Raw genomic sequence first — 20,805 nt, 5'->3', positions numbered from 1 at the left:
TCCTGATGACGGCTCGAGTGCAGTAGCCGAAACGTTGAAATAAACCTACCAAGTGTTTTCCACTAAAAGTCCTAGGAGTGCGGTTTCATTTTTTCCTTTATATATATATATATATATATATAATACACAAAAGCCATGAATATTTTGTAAATGATATCCTTATAAACTGGGAGTTCTGATGTAATTTCTGTCACATGACTGAAACTTGTGTATTATAATAAATAAAGTAGCCCCTTGAATACATCACATTAAGTACATAAATTTATGTACTTAGTCGCTTAGTTCTCACGTCATATTTGTGACTGCTGTTTTTCCCGCCAGTACATAGATATAAGGCTCGTTTTAATACTATGTCAGCACTTTGAGAAAGTCCTCGTTGGGCCGAAACATTAGTCTGTAACCTGCATTAAAGCTATCTATAATCTTTTAAGCCCCGAGAGTCCGTCTCTTTTGTGAAAGTTATATATATATATATATATATATATATATATATATATATATATATATATATACACACACACACATATAATTCAGTGAAAAGTATCCATCATTCAAAAAGAAAAAAAAATTATATACACATTTTATTGTTTTAATATACAAACATAGTATAATCCAAGTACAGCTTGTGGTTTACAAAAGTGGTAATAGACATAGTGTAACATAATGACAAATCTGGTTCCTAGGAGCCTATGCTGAACATAAGCATTTAAAAAAAGCAAGTACCAGAAATGGTTATATATAACATAATTATTAAGGTTACTCAGATACAGACTGTAGGGTATTGCATTATAGAAACACAACAAATATGACCTATTACTGTAATAAGTATAAAGGGGTTTGTACCCATGGGGATAATTAGAACACAGGTGACTCCCTGGGTGTCAAAATTGTTTGCAATGTATTAAAAAATGAACCCTGTTAGAAGTCAGATATATACCCTATTAATAAGGAGTTATCTTCCATTTAGTTTTCCATACATTTATGGCAATTATGTTCTTCTCTCTGACATACGACTCTCTCTTGATATTTTTAGTGCTGTTCGATTGCAAAATTAATTGATTTGCCGCACTGATTTCCTAATGCTCATTATGAGACAATCAAATCCTGTCCCTCTATAATGATCACTGATATTGATTATGGCAATGATCAATCACAAGATTATGTTTTACTGATAACCCTGGAAATCTCTACTGCCAGTACCCTTCTATGGGATTCATTATACCTGACCAGTCGTTTCCTTAAGGTGCTCTGGGATAATAATTCCTGAAGGCAATTGGAAAATGCTAAATACCGATTTTTAATTCAATCAGCCAGTTGGGCCGATTTAGATTCACGAGCCGTACTGAAAGGCATTGTTGATATGATTCAGACTCTATGAGGCACTTCAGATTTTTGTGCATGTGTTACTGCCCCTTTAGATATGCCTAGGGTTGCCACATTTCTAGTTTTGTGTGGGCTGTTCAGTTCAAAACTGCTTGCCTGGTTTTCAGACAACTGAAACCCAGACGTTACTGATTGACACTGCAGTAGGACAATCATGGACCATGGCCTGTCCACTTGAAATTACAATTCCACCCCTAAACACCCTATCCCAGGGTCAGACTGGGGGTGTGCAAGGCCACTCACCTTAAACTTACTTTTACCGTGATTGGGGGGGGCAACAGTGGAGGGCAAGCGGGGATCGGGCCTGGGTCAGCAGTGGCCACCAGGTTTTTTCCCAGTGTCCCTCTGACCCAGTCTGACTCTCTGCTCCCCTGTCCGGACTTTAAACCCTGGCTGATTCGGACACATATGGCTTAAACTAACAGGTTTTTTTTTTTTGCAAGGCCAATCCTTGACTTACAACAGTATAATGAGCATATATCAATACATGTGTGAGGAAAATAGACTTAGAATTATGGGATACAGACAGAATAATCGTTGTCTGATGCCTTTACATCAATTAAATGAAGTCCTGCCAGAGAAAAATAAAATTTCTTAACATTTCCATCAGGGGCGCTCCACCAATGAGGCGAGTTGAGCCACTTGCCTCAGGCGGCACCGCCCCCTGGTTGCCAGGGGCAGCAAAAATGTCCCTCCTGGTAACTAAGAGCCAAATTTCCGGTTTTCAACCCGGAAATTCAGCTCTTCTAGTGCAGAAAGAGCAATTGCGCTCTCTGCACTAGCGACGTGCAGGCCATATCAGGCGGCGAAATGGCAAGGATCGCCGCTGATACAAAGAGGGAAGGGTTCCTTTTAACTGGTGGTGAAGTACATGCGAAGTACATGCTTATTAACTATATATGGCACCAATAATATTGCCAGTTTATGACTGATCTATGCACTCAGGGCAAGTGTGTGTGTGTGTGTGTGTGTGTGTGTGTGTGTGTGTGTGTGTGTGTGTGTGTGTGTGTGTGTGTGTGTGTGTGTGTGTGTGTGTGTGTGTGTGTGTGTGTGTGTGTGTGTGTGTGTGTGTGTGTGTGTGTGTGTGTGTGGTGTGTGTGTGTGTGTGTGTGTTAATCCAGTCCTGCCTGCTGCACTCAAAACCAGTGAGCAACAGCTGCCTGGGTGCTGGTTAAATATAATATTAATACATTACCAAAAAAAAAAAAAACACACTCCAAGGACTTATATAACAGAAAAAAGTTGTGGTTTCTTTCAATGTTTTGGCTCCAACACTCGGGCCGTCTTCCTGAAGGGTGATGGCGAAACGCATAGATGTAATTATGGACAAATAAAGTTCTCATAATTATATATCAATACAAACTGTTATTATATTTTGTGCACATCGATAAAAGAGATGGACGATAACTCCTCTTAATAAAAGTATATGGTCATATTTCCCCTTTTACACAATACACTGGAGCCCTTTGTGCTCCTGAGGTGTTATATATATTAACCTCAAGATACATATACATGAAATTATGAAAAAAAAACTGTGCAGAATGGTCCAAACAATATTTTACAGAAGCTATTATAGCAATAGAAAATAGAATAATACTGAAATATACCCTCTCCTACCAAAGGGGCAGTTACATAACTGGGAACATGCACTAATCTCCCTTACTAGGTTTAGCAACCCGACCCCTACATATTTGCCCCATAGTGCTGGAGGACTGGTGGCCCCACTAGTGTCAAAGGGACTAAAGCAGAAATGCCCAACCTATGATGCCGTGGCTGCTGTTCGGACGGCTAAAGGTTTCCATGTTGGACATTCCCAGGCTAAAGGAGGCAGCATTAAAAGCCCAGCTTTGTGCTACTTTCTTGCAGTAGGTTTGTGCTTTCACTGAAGTATAAAAAGTGAGATTGTTGTTCCTTCCACCAAGGCTCTATAAATTCTGGCATCTCAACAGCTTGTGAAATCCTCAGGAGGAAACCAACCACAGTCTAGAGAACATGCCCTCTGAATATGGTGCATGTGAATGAATTGTCCATTGGCGAGGACTGTGCGCTGTGAAGATGTGAAAAGCTCACTCCACCATGATGTTAACTGTCCTGCTGGTAAGTGCCAAAGCACCATACAAACTACCCTTCTGATCCTTGCTAGTCTTTCTTTGATAGCACAGCACGCTTATTTTGCTGGTAGATTTTAGTAAGGGTATTGCTTTTGCTTCTTGCCGGAGAAACAAGACAACCAGGTGCAGATCAGCATGACAACCGCGGCTCCACCTCCGGTGCAATAGTAAGCCCATCCAAACCTACAGGTGCCTAGAAAGGAACAAGAACAATGGCTTAGTGGGCAATGATTTAAAACCACCTTATAAAGCACATAACATATCAATACATTCTATTAAATCACAGGTAACATTTGTTTAAATGTTATTTTATTATTTGAAGCAAAGGAGATTCCAAACCAGCTGGAGTCAATTAGCCTTAAGAAAACCATGCACACATGGGAAAGAACATAGAGGGGGTAATTTACTACCTAAAGGTTTTAGAATGCGCTAAAATGGGCACGATCTACTATGTTGTTTGCACTTTGAATTTATGTGTTCATCCCATGAATACAGCAATGTCTACATTTAGCAGCAGTGTATTCTTGAGAAAAGGATGGGGGCTAGCATGTAAGTATGTCCGCTGCTACTCCCTAACTTGTGCATCTCACAAGGACAGCTCTGGATTTCCAAAAGATGCGCCCAAGGCCGGCTGCCTCCTGCGCCCTCTCCCCCAACACATGCAAATTCAGGTTATATTATCCGTGCTTGTTGGCTTCGAGCCTCAGACGCACCCCCTGCATCTCCACTTCGGGGTGTCCTGTAGGAACCCGGAAATATAGAAGTGGCTGGGCAGCATGCCATCCCTAAAAATGTGCCGTCCTAGGCCCAGGCCTTTGTGACCTTTCCGCAAGTCCGGGCCAGCAATAAAATAAAAACATGCTTTTGCACCCTATGCCCTCTCCCCCAACACATGCAAATTCAGGTTATATTATCCGTGCTTGTTGGCTTCGAGCCTCAGACGCACCCCCTGCATCTCCACTTCGGGGTGTCCTGTAGGAACCCGGAAATATATAAGTGGCTGGGCAGCATGCCATCCCTAAAAATGTGCCGTCCTAGGCCCAGGCCTTTGTGACCTTTCCGCAAGTCCGGGCCAGCAATAAAATAAAAACATGCTTTTGCACCCTATAGTGCTCTTGCACTCGTACCCAGGTTCAAAATAAATGACCCAAGATACTCCATGAAGACGTTTCCCTGTTTGGACCGAACCTAGGACCCTACTGACTCCACCAACAGTCTGAGTGAGTGTGCTTTTAGTATAGCCCACATACAGTATACTGCTCCATCCTTCAGCCCGAACCCTTTAAAGTTGTGAATTAAAGGTGATTAATCTTAAAATGTCACAATCCTGGATATTAACATGGGGAAATCCTATGAGTATTTTGGCCAGCCATATAGACTGAACTGAAATGGACTTACATTTTTCAAAGTAATTGGAATATAGCTAAACTGGCTATAATATATAGCTAAAATGAATGGCACAGCTGGTTGGGGGGGGGGGCAGCACACCTGTGTTAATGGCTTACACTCCAAAAAAAAAACCTGTGAGTCAAATGGCTGATTGCCAGAAACACCACCAGATTTGATAATTTACACCACTTGATTACCCACTGTTGTTTCTAAAAAAAAATGTGCAGGTTGGGATTGGGTTACAACCAATCTCGAATCTCCTCCTTGAGTCTAATGGTTACCCCAATAGAGACCAAAGTATTTCACATATTACAAACTGTGAATACCCCTAGTTAAATATAATCCGGGACATGACCCTATTGAGTCTGTTGGGTAGGCTGGTAGGGATATATATCATTTCATATTTCATATATCACACCCTAGGAATGCCCTTGTTGCCTCTAACAGCGATGCATTTGGGGAGAGTGTCAGAGGAAATAATAGGTCACGTGGGCATAGCTCTAGTTATGACAGCGGTTGGTGAGGGCATCATTGAATTAATTTTTTTCCACCACCTATAGACATGTAACACTCCTTATTTCCCAATCACTCTGTTTACTAACAAAGAGAAAAGATAATAAGGGCAGCAATTTCACAGGCTGTGGGGCAACAAAGCTGTATAATGTTCACATAAATCATTTAGAAAGATTATTAACCAGAAAATTAGCTGAGCCTTTAGCACGTGTTGTAATAAATCCTTCCCTGGCATCTTCTACAGATAAAGGTCACCTGAGATCCCCAACTCCCAGACATAACAACAGACCTCTATGAACAGAGTATTTCCTAGCCAACACTGTAATATATGTGCAGAATGCTAGTGCATAAAAGGAAAAGATTGGGTTTAGTAAAGTTTATCCTACAAGAACTCTACTGTATAATAGATTGTGTCCCTTTATTAAAGGGATTGTTCACGTTTGAATTAACTTTTAGGGGCAGATTTACTCGTGGGCGAAAATTCGGCCGCTTCGCACCCATCGCTACATTTTGCCAGGCGAAAATTCACTCAGACAACACTAATTTATTTAAATGCAGAGTTTTGTCGTAGGTGCCGAATGCTGGTGAATGTTCGCTAGCGTTACTTTGGCATTGCGAGCAATTGAAAGCGAAGATGCACTAGCTTTCATTTCTGCCTAGCGCAAATTTGCTAGAGGTTCTGCGAGCCCAGTGTATAGTTAATATTCCATATGTTATAAAAATGGAGTGGGGAACCCGGTTACCCAAAAAACATTATAAGGACTTTTGCAGTCTATTGCTCTGAAAAAGGAAAAGACGTCAGCGTTTTTTGGGACTTTGGGAAAATGTTTCCACTAAAAATATGATGTAAGTAACAGAAGAATGAGGAAGATCTATGCACTCCAATGCTCTTCACCTGGTCTGAGCTGGCGAAGGCAAGTCTAACGAAAGAGTTCAGTAAAATCCGCATCTCATAGAAATTGCGACATACTTCCCCTAAATATTTGTCTATATCTTGTGGATTGGGTTGGATTATTGTATTATCTTTTTTCAAATTGTAAAGGTTGTATAAAACCGGGCAAACGTCTCAGCAATATTTAAAGGGTTAGTTATGATCTTACCATTTTCTAATTTGCTATGTTTTATTTTATACATTGCTTGCATTAACTTTAGATATCTCGCCATGTAGTCTGTTGCTTTGTTTGCTTTGTAATATCGTATGGTCTTTAACTTCCTTAAAGGGATCCTGTCATCGGAAAACATGTTTTTTTCAAAACGCATCAGTTAATAGTGCTACTCCAGCAGAATTCTGCACTGAAATCCATTTCTCAAAAGAGCAAACAGATTCTTTTATATTCAATTTTGAAATCTGACATGGGGCTAGACATCTTGTCAATTTCCCAGCTGCCTCAAGTCATGTGACTTGTGCTCTGATAAACAAGTCACATGACTTGAAAGTTCCATTTTTTGATAGTTTTTCTCTTATTGCTTGTATTTCTCGAGTTATAGCCTTGGAAGGATTATTCTTATTCTGCGTTTCTAGATGAGTGAGATTAGTTTCCAGAGTTGTTCTTTCTAATGTATTTTTTGTAGTATGCTGCTTTCTGAAGGAAGATCCCTCCTATTGTTGCTTTATGAGGGATTATTTTTGGGATTTAATTGAAGTTTCTGAAGAGGAATTGAACTCAAATTATTCTTTCAAGCATTTACTGTAATATTCCCTATCCTTTGTATTATTCAATAAAGATTAATTTAGGTGTCTATTTATTAAAGGTCGAGTTTTGATTTCTCTAAAAATGTATTATGCCCCAAAGCAGCAAAAAATAGGAAAATACTCCATCTTAAACCTGTCGAATTCTCGTAACAGTCGATGGCAGAGATCCCTTTAACAATATGAAGATGTTTTTTGCCTTCGCAATTTCGTGGATGGGAGTAAGGTCAAGTTTGTTTCTGGTAAAATATGAGAAAAACACAAGTTTTAGTAAATAACCTTAATCTCCATTTATTTGTTAGTATTTTATTTGAGGGTTCATTTATATGCATTGCTATTGGGGCATGATCTGACCATGATATATCTGCTCTCTTTTGACCACAAAAAAGAAGTCTATTCCTGAATTAACCCCATGTGGGTGTGAATAGAAAGTATAATCCCTAGATTTGGGGTTGAGTGTTCTCCAAAAATCATATAAATGACATTGTTGTATTAGTTTGGCTAAGGGAGTATACCTATGCTTTTGTTTGCTATTTGCAGCAATAAGTTGATGCACTATCCAATTTTGGATCTAGGATGAGATTGAAATCTCCACCTATGACAGCAAATCCCTGCTTTTGATTAGGGATGCACCGAATCCAGGATTCGGCCTTTTTCAGCAGGATTCGGATTTGGCCGAATCCTTGTGCCTGGCGAACCGAATAAAAATCCTAATTTGCATATGTAAATTAGGGGCGGTAGGGAAATCACATGCCTTTTGATCACAAAAGAAGAATTTTTTCCACTTTTTCCTTTCCTGCCCCTAATTTAAATATGTAAATTAGGATTCAGATTCGGTTCGGTATTCGGCCGAATCTTTCACCAAGGATTTGGCCAAATCCCAAATAGTGGATTCAGTGCATCCCTACTTTTGATTATGGATTTTGTTAAAGAGGAATTAAATGCGTGAAGCATATAGGTTACACAGAGTAAACAGTTCATTGTTTAGTTTACAAATATGAAATACCTGCCCTCAGAGTCACACAAAAGATGTATTAACTCAAAAGTAATTTTGAGATTGATCATGATGGTCACTCCTTTTTTTCTTTTCTGGAGCAAATGCATAAAATATAAAATGATCTGTGCCTCTTCAGGTGAATTCAGCACAATGGTAATGCCATTCCCGGCTACAATTAGTTTTGTGTGGAAACCCCATTTATGTAGTATGTTATTAGCCCTGAGTAGTGTTGTGGAGTCTGCAAATTCTTTGCTTTGGGCTAAAGTAGCAGCTGATAAATCTGCAAATGTTTGAATCGGGCTGGCATCTCCTCATTTCTAAATTCTCTGAGGAAAGCATCTTTCATATCAAAAAAATGAAATCTTGCTATTACATCTCGTGGTGCCAGATTTGGAGCATTGTGAGGTTTTGGTAACCCATGTGCACGGTCAAAAATCAGATCTTGGCCTTTAATAACCTTAGAAATACCTCTCAAGCATATATTGTTCCTATCGGAAAGTTCTTCTAGATCAATTACTATTTTCTGTCACAAGGACAATTCATCTTCCAAATTGGTGCAGATATCTACTACTTGATTATGAACTGTTAAGAGTTCCTTCAGCTTTGTTTTCTAAATGGGCAATCCTTTCTCCTAGCCCCCTTATTTCTGTCTTTGTTTTTGATATTGTCTGTTTCATTTGCGTTTGTAACGCATTACACATAATATTAAGCAACTCTTTCAGTTTACCTTCTGTTACTGGTTGTGTGTTTTCTTTGTTTTGTTCAGTCGTTTTTGGGAAGACCGCTTCCTGAGCAGTCGCTGTCAGAATTTTGGGGCCATCTTGAGTGCGTTCTATGTGCTTCTCTTGTGCTGTGAGAACACTGTTATATTTAGTGGGGAGTGGAGTTTTTTAGTTTTGCCCATTCCGGATTTGTTAGGTGAGCCCCCTGAGCTATTTTTGTGTGTCTCAGCTGTATTTAGTTTAGCTAACTTTTTGTATAAGGTGACTTTTGGTGACAGCATGAGTTTATGTTGCCACCCTGCTCGGTATCAAGCCAACCGACCCAATATTTCCCTTTTGAACGTTACACAAGCAAGGACATATTGCTTCTAAAATTCCCACTAAAATAGTAAGCCTAGAGTTGGACTGATTTGGTAGTTGCAGCACACAGTTTGCACCCCATGCATTTCAGTTGGAATAGAACAATATCTGGCACACAGTGTTAATAATGGCATTAGCGTCTGATAAAAAGTCAACTGCAGCTATTGATACAACCTGCTAATGGAACCCTGTATTTACTGCCAGATCCAGGATAATAGTAATGCCATGGTTCCCTTGTGTTCATTTGGGCCCACGCTCAAGGGGCACATTGGTGCAAAGCAGTACGTATGGATGTAAATACCTTTCTGAATTGCATCAACATGCTCATTTTGTGGCCGTTTTAGAACTTTGCATTTGGATTCATAAATAAGCCTTAATTTATTAAAAGTGCTTGAACCAGTACATTGGAACTAGGCAATATATAGCTGCAAGTACCTTGTGAACAAGCATTTAACAGACAATAGATCTAATAAATGCTAGATCCTATAACTGTATATATCTCCAGGTGAGAGAAATCCAAGCTCTGATTACAGGGTAACCCTCCAACGAATCTGACTTTACAGCTTTGCATCTAAAAGTCACATTGTTAACCTAATTACCCACCAGTCGTGTTGTTAGATCTAAAGATATCAGGGTTTTTTTTCAAATCCCTCTTTCTGACAGCAACTGAGACAAAAGAAGAAAATTCACAGAACTGTGTCATTTAGAGTGACAGGAAGAAAATTATAATGCCATATTACAAGCCTGTCATACTTCATCCATCACTGTTTCCCAGGAGGAAAGGGTTTCCTGCAATGTCTTACAAATTGCCTCTTATGGAGCAGCCCTACTTGCGGAACTTAAAGGTATACTGTCATGGGAAAACACGCATCAGTTAATGGTGGTGCTCCAGCAGAATTCTGTACTGAAATCCATTTCACAAAAGAGCAAACAGGTTTTTTTATATTCAATTTTGAAATCGACATGGGGCTAGACATTTTGTCAATTTCCCAGCTGCCCCCGGTCATGTGACTTGTGCCTGCACTTTAGGAGAGAAATGCTTTCTGGCAGGCTGCTGTTTTTCCTTCTCAATGTAACTGAATGTGTCTCAGTGGGACATGGGTTTTTACTATTGAGTGTTGTTCTTAGATCTACCAGGCAGCTGTTATCTTGTGTTAGGGAGTTGTTATCTGGTTACCTTCCCATTGTTCTTTTGTTTGGCTGCTGGGGGGGGGAAAGGGAGGGGGGTGATATCACTCTAACTTGCAGTACAGCAGTAAAGAGTGATTGAAGTTTATCAGAGCACAAGTCACATGACTTGGGGCAGCTGGGAAATTGACAATATGTCTAGCCCCATGTCAGATTTCAAAATTGAATATAAAAAAATCTGTTTGCTCTTTTGAAAAATGGATTTCAGTGCAGAATTCTGCTGGAGCAGCACTATTAACTGATTCATTTTGATTTTTTTTTTTCCCATGACAGTATCCCTTTAAAGCAAAACATATACATCAGAGAGGATTAAGTTTTATTATTACCAAAAAAATCTATTGAACTGTAACACTTTGTTAGAACAAAAATTTGAGTCAGAATCCCAACCCTGATTTGCATAATCAGATTTGGGAAACAAAAATGCCGAAAAAAAACTTGTTGAGTTCAGTTGTTTTTAACTCACAAGAGTTTACATTCAGTTCCGTTGAAAAGCAAGGATTCAGCCCAATCCGAAAATGGCAAAAGCTTCTGAGATTAGACTGAATCCTGGATTTAAAAATATTTTTGTTCACAAATCTATAATTCATCACTTGCCTAGAGTTGTGCACACATAGCTATTATGAGAGAAGTGCCTGTGTGTGGCAGGTATATAGCACAACATTCTACCCCTCATTTTCATATAGGGTGTGAACCATCCCCACTGTTCAGCTCTGCATTGGACTCTCAGGTACTGGAGAACACGGGGAGTATGGGTGATGTGGTTGGGAAGGGGGCCCCTACTGTATACAGAAGTGTTTACTGCTTCTTCTAAAAACGACATACAAAAGCATTTGTATGCACACAGGCAATAAAAAATTTGGAGGAAGAATGTTGATGGGGATGCTAGGTACTACGAATGACAGTAATGCTGTCCATATACTGGCAGATCCGGGCTGGTCAACCTTATGTATACTGATCTCCTGCTTTAAAAACTGTTATAATTCTGAACATCCCAGCTTGCTGTACTGCATCCAGAATGCATGGGCCTGCATGAAAATACATATAATCTGCCAGCTCCTCCCTCAACAAACACTGTCCAGCAAGCAACGGTCTTTCTTTAATTATTTATTATTATAATTATTTATTATCAGGTTTATAGTTTATAGTGCCATTGCATATGAATCTTATCAAATCAGCCTTTAATTTAGGCCGGGTCCAGATGATGTGGCTCTTGGCCTGAGGAGAAACGCAGGCCAAGAATCCACTCTTAGACTTTTGCTCTGTTTTCAGTGTGCCTACATCTGAGAACATTGCCTCTGTTTGAGTGCAGGAAGACGCAATGGGTTTTAGAATAGATTGCAAAATCTCTGTTTCATCATCAAAATTTGTTGCATCTATCTGCACCCGAGTTGAGGCAATGTATTCAGGTGCAGGCACAGAACAGCAGTGGAGGAGCAGATTCTTGGCCTACGTTTCTCTGCAGGCTGGAATCCACATTGTCTGGCCCTAGCCTTAAAGGAACAGTAACACCAAAACATGTAAGTGTTTTAAAGTAATGAAAATATCATGTAGTGTTGCCCTGCACTGGTAAAACTGATCTGTTTGCTTCAGAAACACTACTATAGTTCATATAAACAAGCTGCTGTGGAGCAATGGCGGAAATTGAAAAACGGCTATATGGCACAGGTTAACTAATGGATAACAGATAACACCATTAGACAGACAGAGCTTATCTGCTGTCTGCTGTGTAACCTGAGCCTTTTCTCCTTTGAATGGCTGCCCCCATTGCTACACAGCAGCTTATTTATATAAACTATAGTAGTGTTTCTGAAGCAAACACAGCAGTTTTACCAGTGCAGGACAACACTGCATTATATTGTCATTACTTTAAAACACTTTTATTTTTTGACGTTACTGTTCCTTTAATCTCCCTCATTTGAACCCTGTCTCAACTTAAAATCATGTACTCTCCAGCCACAATTCACTTGCCACCTCTCCCAGAGACTGAAAGAATGATGAAGACTCATCTCTGTAGATAACAATGTGAATATCCCTCTATACATGCAGTACTTTGCTTACTGTGTTTTTACACTATCTTCTGGGCTGTTACAAATGCACTCACTCTAGTGGGGATGCAAGTAGTTAACTCTACTATTTACAAGTGTTTGTGTTAAGCTGCCCATACACGCCAACATTAGCTGCCAACCCAGCTACTGCAGAATGAGACTTAAGCCTACTGGACCATACATGGAGCCAAAATCACTACCCGTCTAACCAATTTGTTGCTGGGGATCAGATAGATTTCTAACAGGTAGGTTAGAAATTTTAATTGGTCGAGGAATGCATTGGGCCATTGATAGGTCCAGATAGGTCTGCATAAGCCTCTTTTTTGATGGTGTGGTCATATTATGGCAAAAATCCACTTATTTGTTGACCTTACCCAACAATCAGATCTTGCAATGTATGCCAAGCTTTACTCTCTTCCAGTTCTATGCCTTTTGTATATAATATATCTAATCATGCAGCTTAAGTTAGAATGGTTCTTGTGGGTTAAAGGTAGAGATGTAACAAATTCAGGTTTCGGTCTTTTTCAGCAAGATTCAGATTCGGCCTAATCCTTCTGCCTGGCTGAACCGAATCCGAGTCCTAATTTGCATATGCAAATTAGCTGCAGGAAGGGAAATCTCGTGACTTTTTGTCAAAAAAAAAACCAAGGAATGAAAAAATGGTTTCCCCTTCCCACCCCTAATTTGCATATGCAGTTCGAAATTCGCCCGGATTCATAGGTTCGGCCGGATCCAAAATAGTGGATTCGGTGCATGCCTAGTTAAAGGTCTAGCATGCTTACCTTGGTATATACCTAAATATCACATAAAGCTAAAAATATGATTTATTGGTGGGTGCTGTAGACTTTCCACTTGCTCTCCATTATGCCTCTAGTTTCCATCCAATACCTACTATGTAGTGTTCTAAAGACCAACCTGGTTTTTAATAGGGTTCGTTTTTATATTTAGGCACCTTTAAATAAATTGTAAATTATAATGGCATAGTTTTTCTCTCCAACTGAATATTTGTATTTACTGAATAGTAGGTGATGACGCCTTGACTGTATCATCTCCACAGTAGAAAGTGCAGACAATACAGGATAACATGTCAACTCCCATTCATATGTATAAAGGAACATATAAAAAAATAACTAACACTGACAATGAGATATTTCACAGTGTTGATAAACTATTATCAACAAATAACTGGACAAATAAATCAGTATAAAAATATTTTATCATTTTTCCACAAAACTGTTGTTTCCCTTTAAATGTGCTTGTGCTCCTTTTAATGACTTTATTATTATCGGCAGGTTCAGATATTCTAGAGATAAAGCAGCTCTTTGTTAATCCAGTTTATGCATATTTACACTTGTAATGAGTGGCAGGCAAGTGACAGGGATAATTGCTTGGGGATAACACTGTGCCTGTTTCAATAAACTCTTATCTCTCTCCTCTCTTTTATCCAGCCAGCCATTTATCTAGTTTGCACTAATGTTAGCACATCACATTCCCGCTGCTGACATAAAGTGATGGCACAAATGAAACATATCTCCTAAAAAATGTTGCTTTACTAGGGCTTAAGATCCTCATCTGAGTGCAATTAACAAATTAAAATAGAATACATAAAATTGCCTTTTGCATTTCAAAGGATTACCAGGTGTGGGATCTAATATCTGTATAATGTAAATAACATAAGGCACAGTTTGCAATTACATGGAATAAGCGGTGATTGAATCAAAACTCCTTGTATGCCATATACCATCTCATATGCATATTCAATAAAAAGATGACTGCATGATTGATGGATTCTCCAAAGTTAAATTTGCTATTGATTTATACAGCTGGGACGGCTTGACGGAGCACCAACTCTGTACTGTACACCTATTTTTAATGTCGGCAGTGGTGGGCTGCTATGCACAGAAGACTTCATTACTACTCTGCATCAACCTGTTACGAGGATAGGATTTTAGTGTACTTACCCAATTCAAACTGCTCTGACAGGTTCCCACATGCCTGCCGCACCTCCTCACTGTCCCACCCCAGAGGATACAAGGCACAACCAGCTCCAATCAGCAACCCTGTAACAAGATACAGTGCTTTAGTGCTAGTGACACATCTACTATTGACAATATTGACTACTGAAAACAATGTAGATGAGGATAAAAATAATTATTTCAATTGCAGTTACATTTACATTTTACAATATTAAAACCACTTAAAATTTTCATCTAATATATAGGAAAATTACTTAGGGCAAAGGATCAGATCTCCCATCCCACCATAACCACTACCACCTGGTTCAGACTGCTCTTTATCCCAGGCCTGGTGCCCAAAACACCAGCTGAGTGGAGGAAGAGTCAGTTTCCCTTTGACCAGGAAATTGACCAACAGATTACTGGCAGACAGGAACCTGGAATCTACATTATTTTACAAGATAAATATAAATAGTACATTTAATGTTAGCTACTGACACAGGTCAATATCTGGATCCCAAAATGTCAGGACGATGAAAACTTTAAAGAACAAAAAAGAGGTTATAAAAGGGCACTTTATACCCTCCTTTGTCCCCCCCTTGTTTTCCTGATTTTCTGCTCTCCCTGCATGAAAGCTGGGGGACATTTCTTAAAATTACATGACACTTGACAGATCTGCTGCTGTACCAAAAGCAATTGCAACAACCCTATTTATTCTTGACTTTCGTTACCATTTATAGGTGTCTTGAATGCATCATAAATGTCAAAAATAAGGTATATATGGAGTTACAAAAGAAAAGCAATGGAGAACTTGAGGCTGGGATAATTCCCATTTTGAAAATATGATTGCAGTAAAACATTTTCCTTGACCTTTATCAAGATTATAATCGGATTTTTTTTATATATTTATAGTATATATATATATATATATATATATATATATATATATATATATATATATATATATATATATATATATATACTATAAATATATTAAAAAAATCAGATTAATATCTTGATAAAGGTCAAGGAAAATGTATATATATATATGTATGGGACCGGTTATCCAGAATGCTTGGAACCTGGGTTTTTTTTTTATATAAGGGATCTTTCTGTAATTTGGATCTACATACCTCAAGTCTCCTTAAAAATCAAATAAACATTTAATAAGCCCAGCAGGCTTCTTTTGCCTCCAATAAGGATTCATTATATCTTAGTTGGGATCAAGTACAAGGTACTGTTTTATTATTACAGAGACAAAGGAATTAATTTTTTTGATTATTCTTTGATTATAATGGAGTCTATGGCCCAAATTCGCCAGCGTCCACTTTGCCGCACTTCACCAGGCGTATTTTCGCCAGCGCTACGCAAATTCACTAAAATCCGAAGTTGCGCTCAGGGGAAGCGTAAGGTTGCGAAGTTGCGCTAGCGTTAATTCGCCAAGCAAAGCGAAGTTACGCTAGCGATGCTTAATTTGCATACGGCACCAAATTGAAGTTACAATGGAGGTATATGAAGCATCACTACACAAGCCTGGGAAACCTTCAAAACAGCAAATAAATTTTTTATTTTGCCCTACACATGTGCCCACTGTATAGTTAAGGTGCCATGAGTTAGGAAATGTAGGGGGGAAGGAGGGGAGCCCCAAAAAAAATTTAGATCTTTTTCAGCCTATCACCCATAAAAAAAGAAAAAACGCCAAATTTTTTAACTTTTTTGGAAGCAATTCCTATATACTCTATTGCACTTCGCCTGGTCTGAGGTGGCGAAGGAAGTCTGGCGTTCAGAAAAATGTGCACGTTAGTGAATTTTCGTAGTTACGTCCGTTGCGCATATTCATCAGGCGTAAGGGTGCGAAGTAACACTAGCGAATTTAAGCCAGCGTCCGTTAGTGAATCGGCGGATTAACGGAATTGCGCTACGCTGGCGAATCCACGCTAGCGATAGGCGCTTCGTCCTTTAGTGAATTTTGGTCTATGTGAGATAACCTTTCTGTAATTCAGAGCTTCCTGGATAACGGGTTTCTGGATACCATATCTATTTATATATATCTCAAGGTAAATAAAAGATACTAATGTGCTAATGATTTGATGATACAGGAAATACTTGCACTACTTAATAAATAAGTATATACAGACATAGTATTATATATATTTAAAGTTAAATAAGAGACATTAATATGCTAATGATTTGATAATACAGGAAATACTTGCACTACTTAATAATTAAGTATATACAGTAATAGTATTAGATATATATATATCTATCTCAAGGTAAATAAGAGACATTTTTTTATATAAGGATATTATATAGTGAATAAAGTACCCCCTTTTGTAAAATATAGGGATATTATAAGTTACCGAGGAGTTTCATGACCATATAAAAACACGAGGCCGAAGGCCGAGTGTTTTTATACAGGTCATGGAACTCCGAGGTAACTTCTAATATCCTCATATTTTACAACTGGGGGTACTTTATTTATTATAATACACAAATTTCAATGAGTCATGTGACAGAAATGACATCAGAACTCACCGTTTATAACTGATGACATCAGAACTCACCGTTTATAAGGATATAATTTACAGGATATTCATGGCTTTTGTGTATTATATATTTATATAAGGATATTAGAAGTTACCTCGGAGTTCCATGACCTGTATAAAAATACTCGGCCTTCAGCCTCCTACTTTTATATGGTCATGAAACTCCTCTGTAAATTATAATAGCCTTACTGGTATATTTTACAAGAGGGGGTACTTTATTCAATATATATATATTGTATTACAGAGAGTTACAATGAAGGATTAACAAGTGTTACAAAATACATGATTTTAATTTTAACTTTGTGGTTCGCCTAACAAGGGGTTTTAACATAAATGTGGATTTGTTTGATTTGTTTAGTAACTACATAGAAATGCTTTATGTCATTTAACATTTTGACGCATAGTGATGATGATGATGACGTTAGCCAATTAAGTTCTTTCTCCCGCCATCATAGGTATATAATGCATTTTTGTATAGCCTATGTCACTTTGAGAAAGGCCTCGGAGAGGCCGAAACGTTAGTCGTTTTGTCAATAAAACATTTTTATTTCAATTTAAGTCCTGAGAGTGCGGACCTTCTTTGTGGGATGAATACTTCAATAATTTTGGACACTGCACCCAGGCAATGTTGAACCGTTTGACGAGAGTGCCGGCTCCTCCATTGACTCTCTCTATATATATATATATATATATATATATATATATATATATATATATATATATATATAGATATATATATATATATAGATAGATAGATATATATATATATATCTCAAGGTAAATAAGAGACACTAATATGCTAATGATTTGATGATATACTTGCACTACTTAATTATCTATATACAGTAATAGTATTATAATATATATATATATATATATATATATATATATATCAAGGTAAATAAGAGACATTAATATGCTAATCATTTGATGGTAGAGGAAATACTTGCACTACTTAATAATTATACAAGAGGTCAGAGAACAGGAGTAAGGATACAACTGCTTATATTAAAGGGTTGAGAATTTTACACAGTCGGCAGCCTACCATGGTTAAAGGTTAATTAGGACTTAGCAGAAGATGGCAAAGCCAGCCTAGATACCCTGCACAAATAAAGCCTGGGGCCACAGGAGGGCATTAACTGGAACTTTGTGCATCAACAGCCATGTCAGAATTCTCTTTATCTCTCATTATCAAGCTAAAAATTGGAAAAACTTAATAAATATGATCAGAGCAGTTAATATTTCACACTTTGCCGTAGTCAGAGCTGCTTTGTTTAACTTTGCTTAATGCTTTCTAATTAGTGCAGGTTTTAGACTTCAATGAAATCTCCATTACAGACTCCAGGTTTCAAAATGACTTGGTGATAAAAAACGTGTTCTTGTATTCATTAGAAGACACAATGTGTGTATGTGTGTCAAGGGAAAGCAGCCATCTTTTTGGGAGGAGATTTGTGGTAGGACAGCAGGGGATAAGTTTATTTGACAGTTGAAATCTAAAAACTAGCACCTTAAACAGGGACTGGCTAAGAGAACACTCCAGCAGGACACTGTCCCAGCTACTGTTTCCCTCATCTTTCTACTGACAGAGATATATACCAATCAGAGCATAGATCAATAGCCAATCAGAAGATGCAGCTTCCTCCCTGCTGTCTGATTGCCCCTCCTCCTACTTCCTTGTAGTACCATTCAGCTGCTGCTGCTACTCTCTCCCTCATGCTTATTTGGGAATATAGAAATGTATGAGCTTTGTTTTGTCTAGATTCTGACAGACAAAAATCTGATGTCCATCTGTTATTCTTAGTGCACTTGCTGTACCCGTACAATGAGGGGACAGAAATAACTAAAGCAGCACATTTAAGCATTACAATATAGTAATTCCCTGCTACTGCCATTCCACCTCATCCACCCATTAACTTCACTGCCGCTCTCCCTGTTGTCAGGCCTGGGCCAGCCTGCTAAGAGAATTCTCCAAAAATTGCTCAAGACCATTTTGTCCATTTATTAAAATATTATGTAAGAAGAGACGAATGATGGGGAGCATTTAGTCCTTGTGTAACGTGAGCAACAGCTGCCGGGCAGCAATAAACATGAGGACACGTGAGGAATCCTATGTGGCCTATTCCACTGATTATGAAAGGCCCCAGCGTTATGAAATCCCCACTTTGTGTGCAGATGGAAATATGAATACTGCATGAGAATCTGAGAAGTCCCAGACTAAGCAAGAGAGACAGGCCAAACTCACAGAATAATCCTATAATCATTAATTCAGCAATTCTCAGCTGGAACCCTTGTACACCCAGAGCAGTGAGAGAAAAAGCAGCACCCAAACAACAGCATCTGTTCCATGTCATCCTCGCTGCTCTTCTGTCTGCTCACACTGCCCGAATACTGGCCAGGCCACTAAAGTAAAACATTCGGATCAGCGCACTGTCACTGGCTATAGAGAGAACGACATAACCTAATGAACTGCTGCCTCTGCTCTCGCTGTGTGCGACATCAAGATAATTGCGTAAAATTATGTCACAAACTACAAATCCATGCGGGATATTATTAGAATGAAGGAACCGGGATAAAAGGGCTTTTAAATTAAATCCTAGTAAAGCCACTGCACTTAATATTTGGGTAAATGAGTATATATGCAGAACTGCGGGAGACAGCCTCTAAGGAACAGTCCGTATAAAAATTAACATGTTCTGAAGTCATTAAAATATAATTTACTGTTTCCCTGCACTGATAAATCTGGCATGCTTGCAACACTATTGTTTTATACAGTAGTAGTATAAAAATAAGCAGCTGTGTAGCCATGTAGCTTTCAAAGAAGAAAAGACTCAGATTACAGATAGCAGCTGAGCTCAGTAGAATAAAATGATGTTCTACTGAGCTTATCTGCTATTTAACCTGTGCCTTTTAGCCTTATTCCAATTGCCTCCATTCCGACAGACAAGCTTGTTTATATTTGAAAAAAAAGTAGTGTTTCTGAAGCAAACAGAGCAATTTTACCAGTGCAGAGAAACAGTATATATTTTAATGACATGTTCATTTCTTGGTGTTGCTGTTCCTTTAACAATTTAGATGTGTAAAGTCAAAACTTAACAGCCTGCTAGTACATATCTTTCTATTTCACAGGGGTATTTGTCCTTTTGCACATCACTGAAACATTATATATGACTCAATCAACACAGGAGAGATGCCGGCATTGCACTGCCTTGTGCTGATAACCCAATTTTTTAGGACACTCCTGTTTCGTAGACCCAAAAAGAGATTTGTTGGAAAATGGGCAGAACTGGGGAGTATCTAGATGTAACCGGGCATGGATGGCTCAACAGGAACTTCATCTTTAGGCATGCAAATTGTCTTTTAAAGGTAAAATATACATTTTAAACATGATTCTAAAAAATAATGTTTCCCTTGAAAATTCTGACCCCACATCTCACCCACTAGACAATTATGTGGCCTAATTTATGTATTGGCACTGTCCAGGTAGCATGGCAAAGAAACTGGTGACAGTTTTGGCATGGAAAGTCGATCATTTTAGCTCTAGTAAAACTTGCAAATTATATTTTTGTAGTGCAGATGCAATATTGGCAATAAATGTATTTGTGCCTTATATCCACAATTAGTAGCTGCAGTTGAGTCAACTGGCTCTGGTGATAATTCTGCTGTTATCTCTGGTCTTTAATGTTCTCTACTGTACTTGAGCAAACAGACACCCAGTAGAGGTACTCATTTATACAAACTAAATTTGCAACAATTGCTTGAGTCTTAGAAAATAATTTGGCAGACTATAGAGTCCAACGGCACAAATGTGATATCTTGTTGGAGAGAACACTGAATTCCTTACTAGATTCACGTTTCTGCAGCCCCTTTTCAAGGACAGTGCGAACATTCAAAAGCTTCAACATCAGG

General features: G+C 38.5%; 1 protein-coding gene across 1 annotated transcript in view; it reads right to left on the bottom strand.

The window, feature by feature from the left end:
• Positions 1-568: 568 nt before the first annotated feature.
• LOC108708680 (LHFPL tetraspan subfamily member 6 protein) overlaps positions 569-20,805 on the bottom strand; it is a 123,278-nt gene continuing 103,041 nt past the window's right edge. Inside the window, exons 3-4 of the mRNA XM_018247623.2 lie at positions 14,360-14,458; positions 569-3,687 (exon numbers count right to left, since the gene is read on the bottom strand). Coding sequence (XP_018103112.1) covers positions 3,569-3,687; positions 14,360-14,458 — 218 coding nt within the window. The 3' untranslated portion in view covers positions 569-3,568. The remainder of the gene's footprint in view (positions 3,688-14,359; positions 14,459-20,805) is intronic.

This window comes from Xenopus laevis, chromosome 2L (genome assembly GCF_017654675.1).
Source record: "Xenopus laevis strain J_2021 chromosome 2L, Xenopus_laevis_v10.1, whole genome shotgun sequence".
Lineage (NCBI taxonomy): Eukaryota > Metazoa > Chordata > Amphibia > Anura > Pipidae > Xenopus > Xenopus laevis.
The sequence above is the reverse complement of the archived record's forward strand: the minus strand, read 5'-3'. Positions and strand labels throughout refer to the sequence as shown.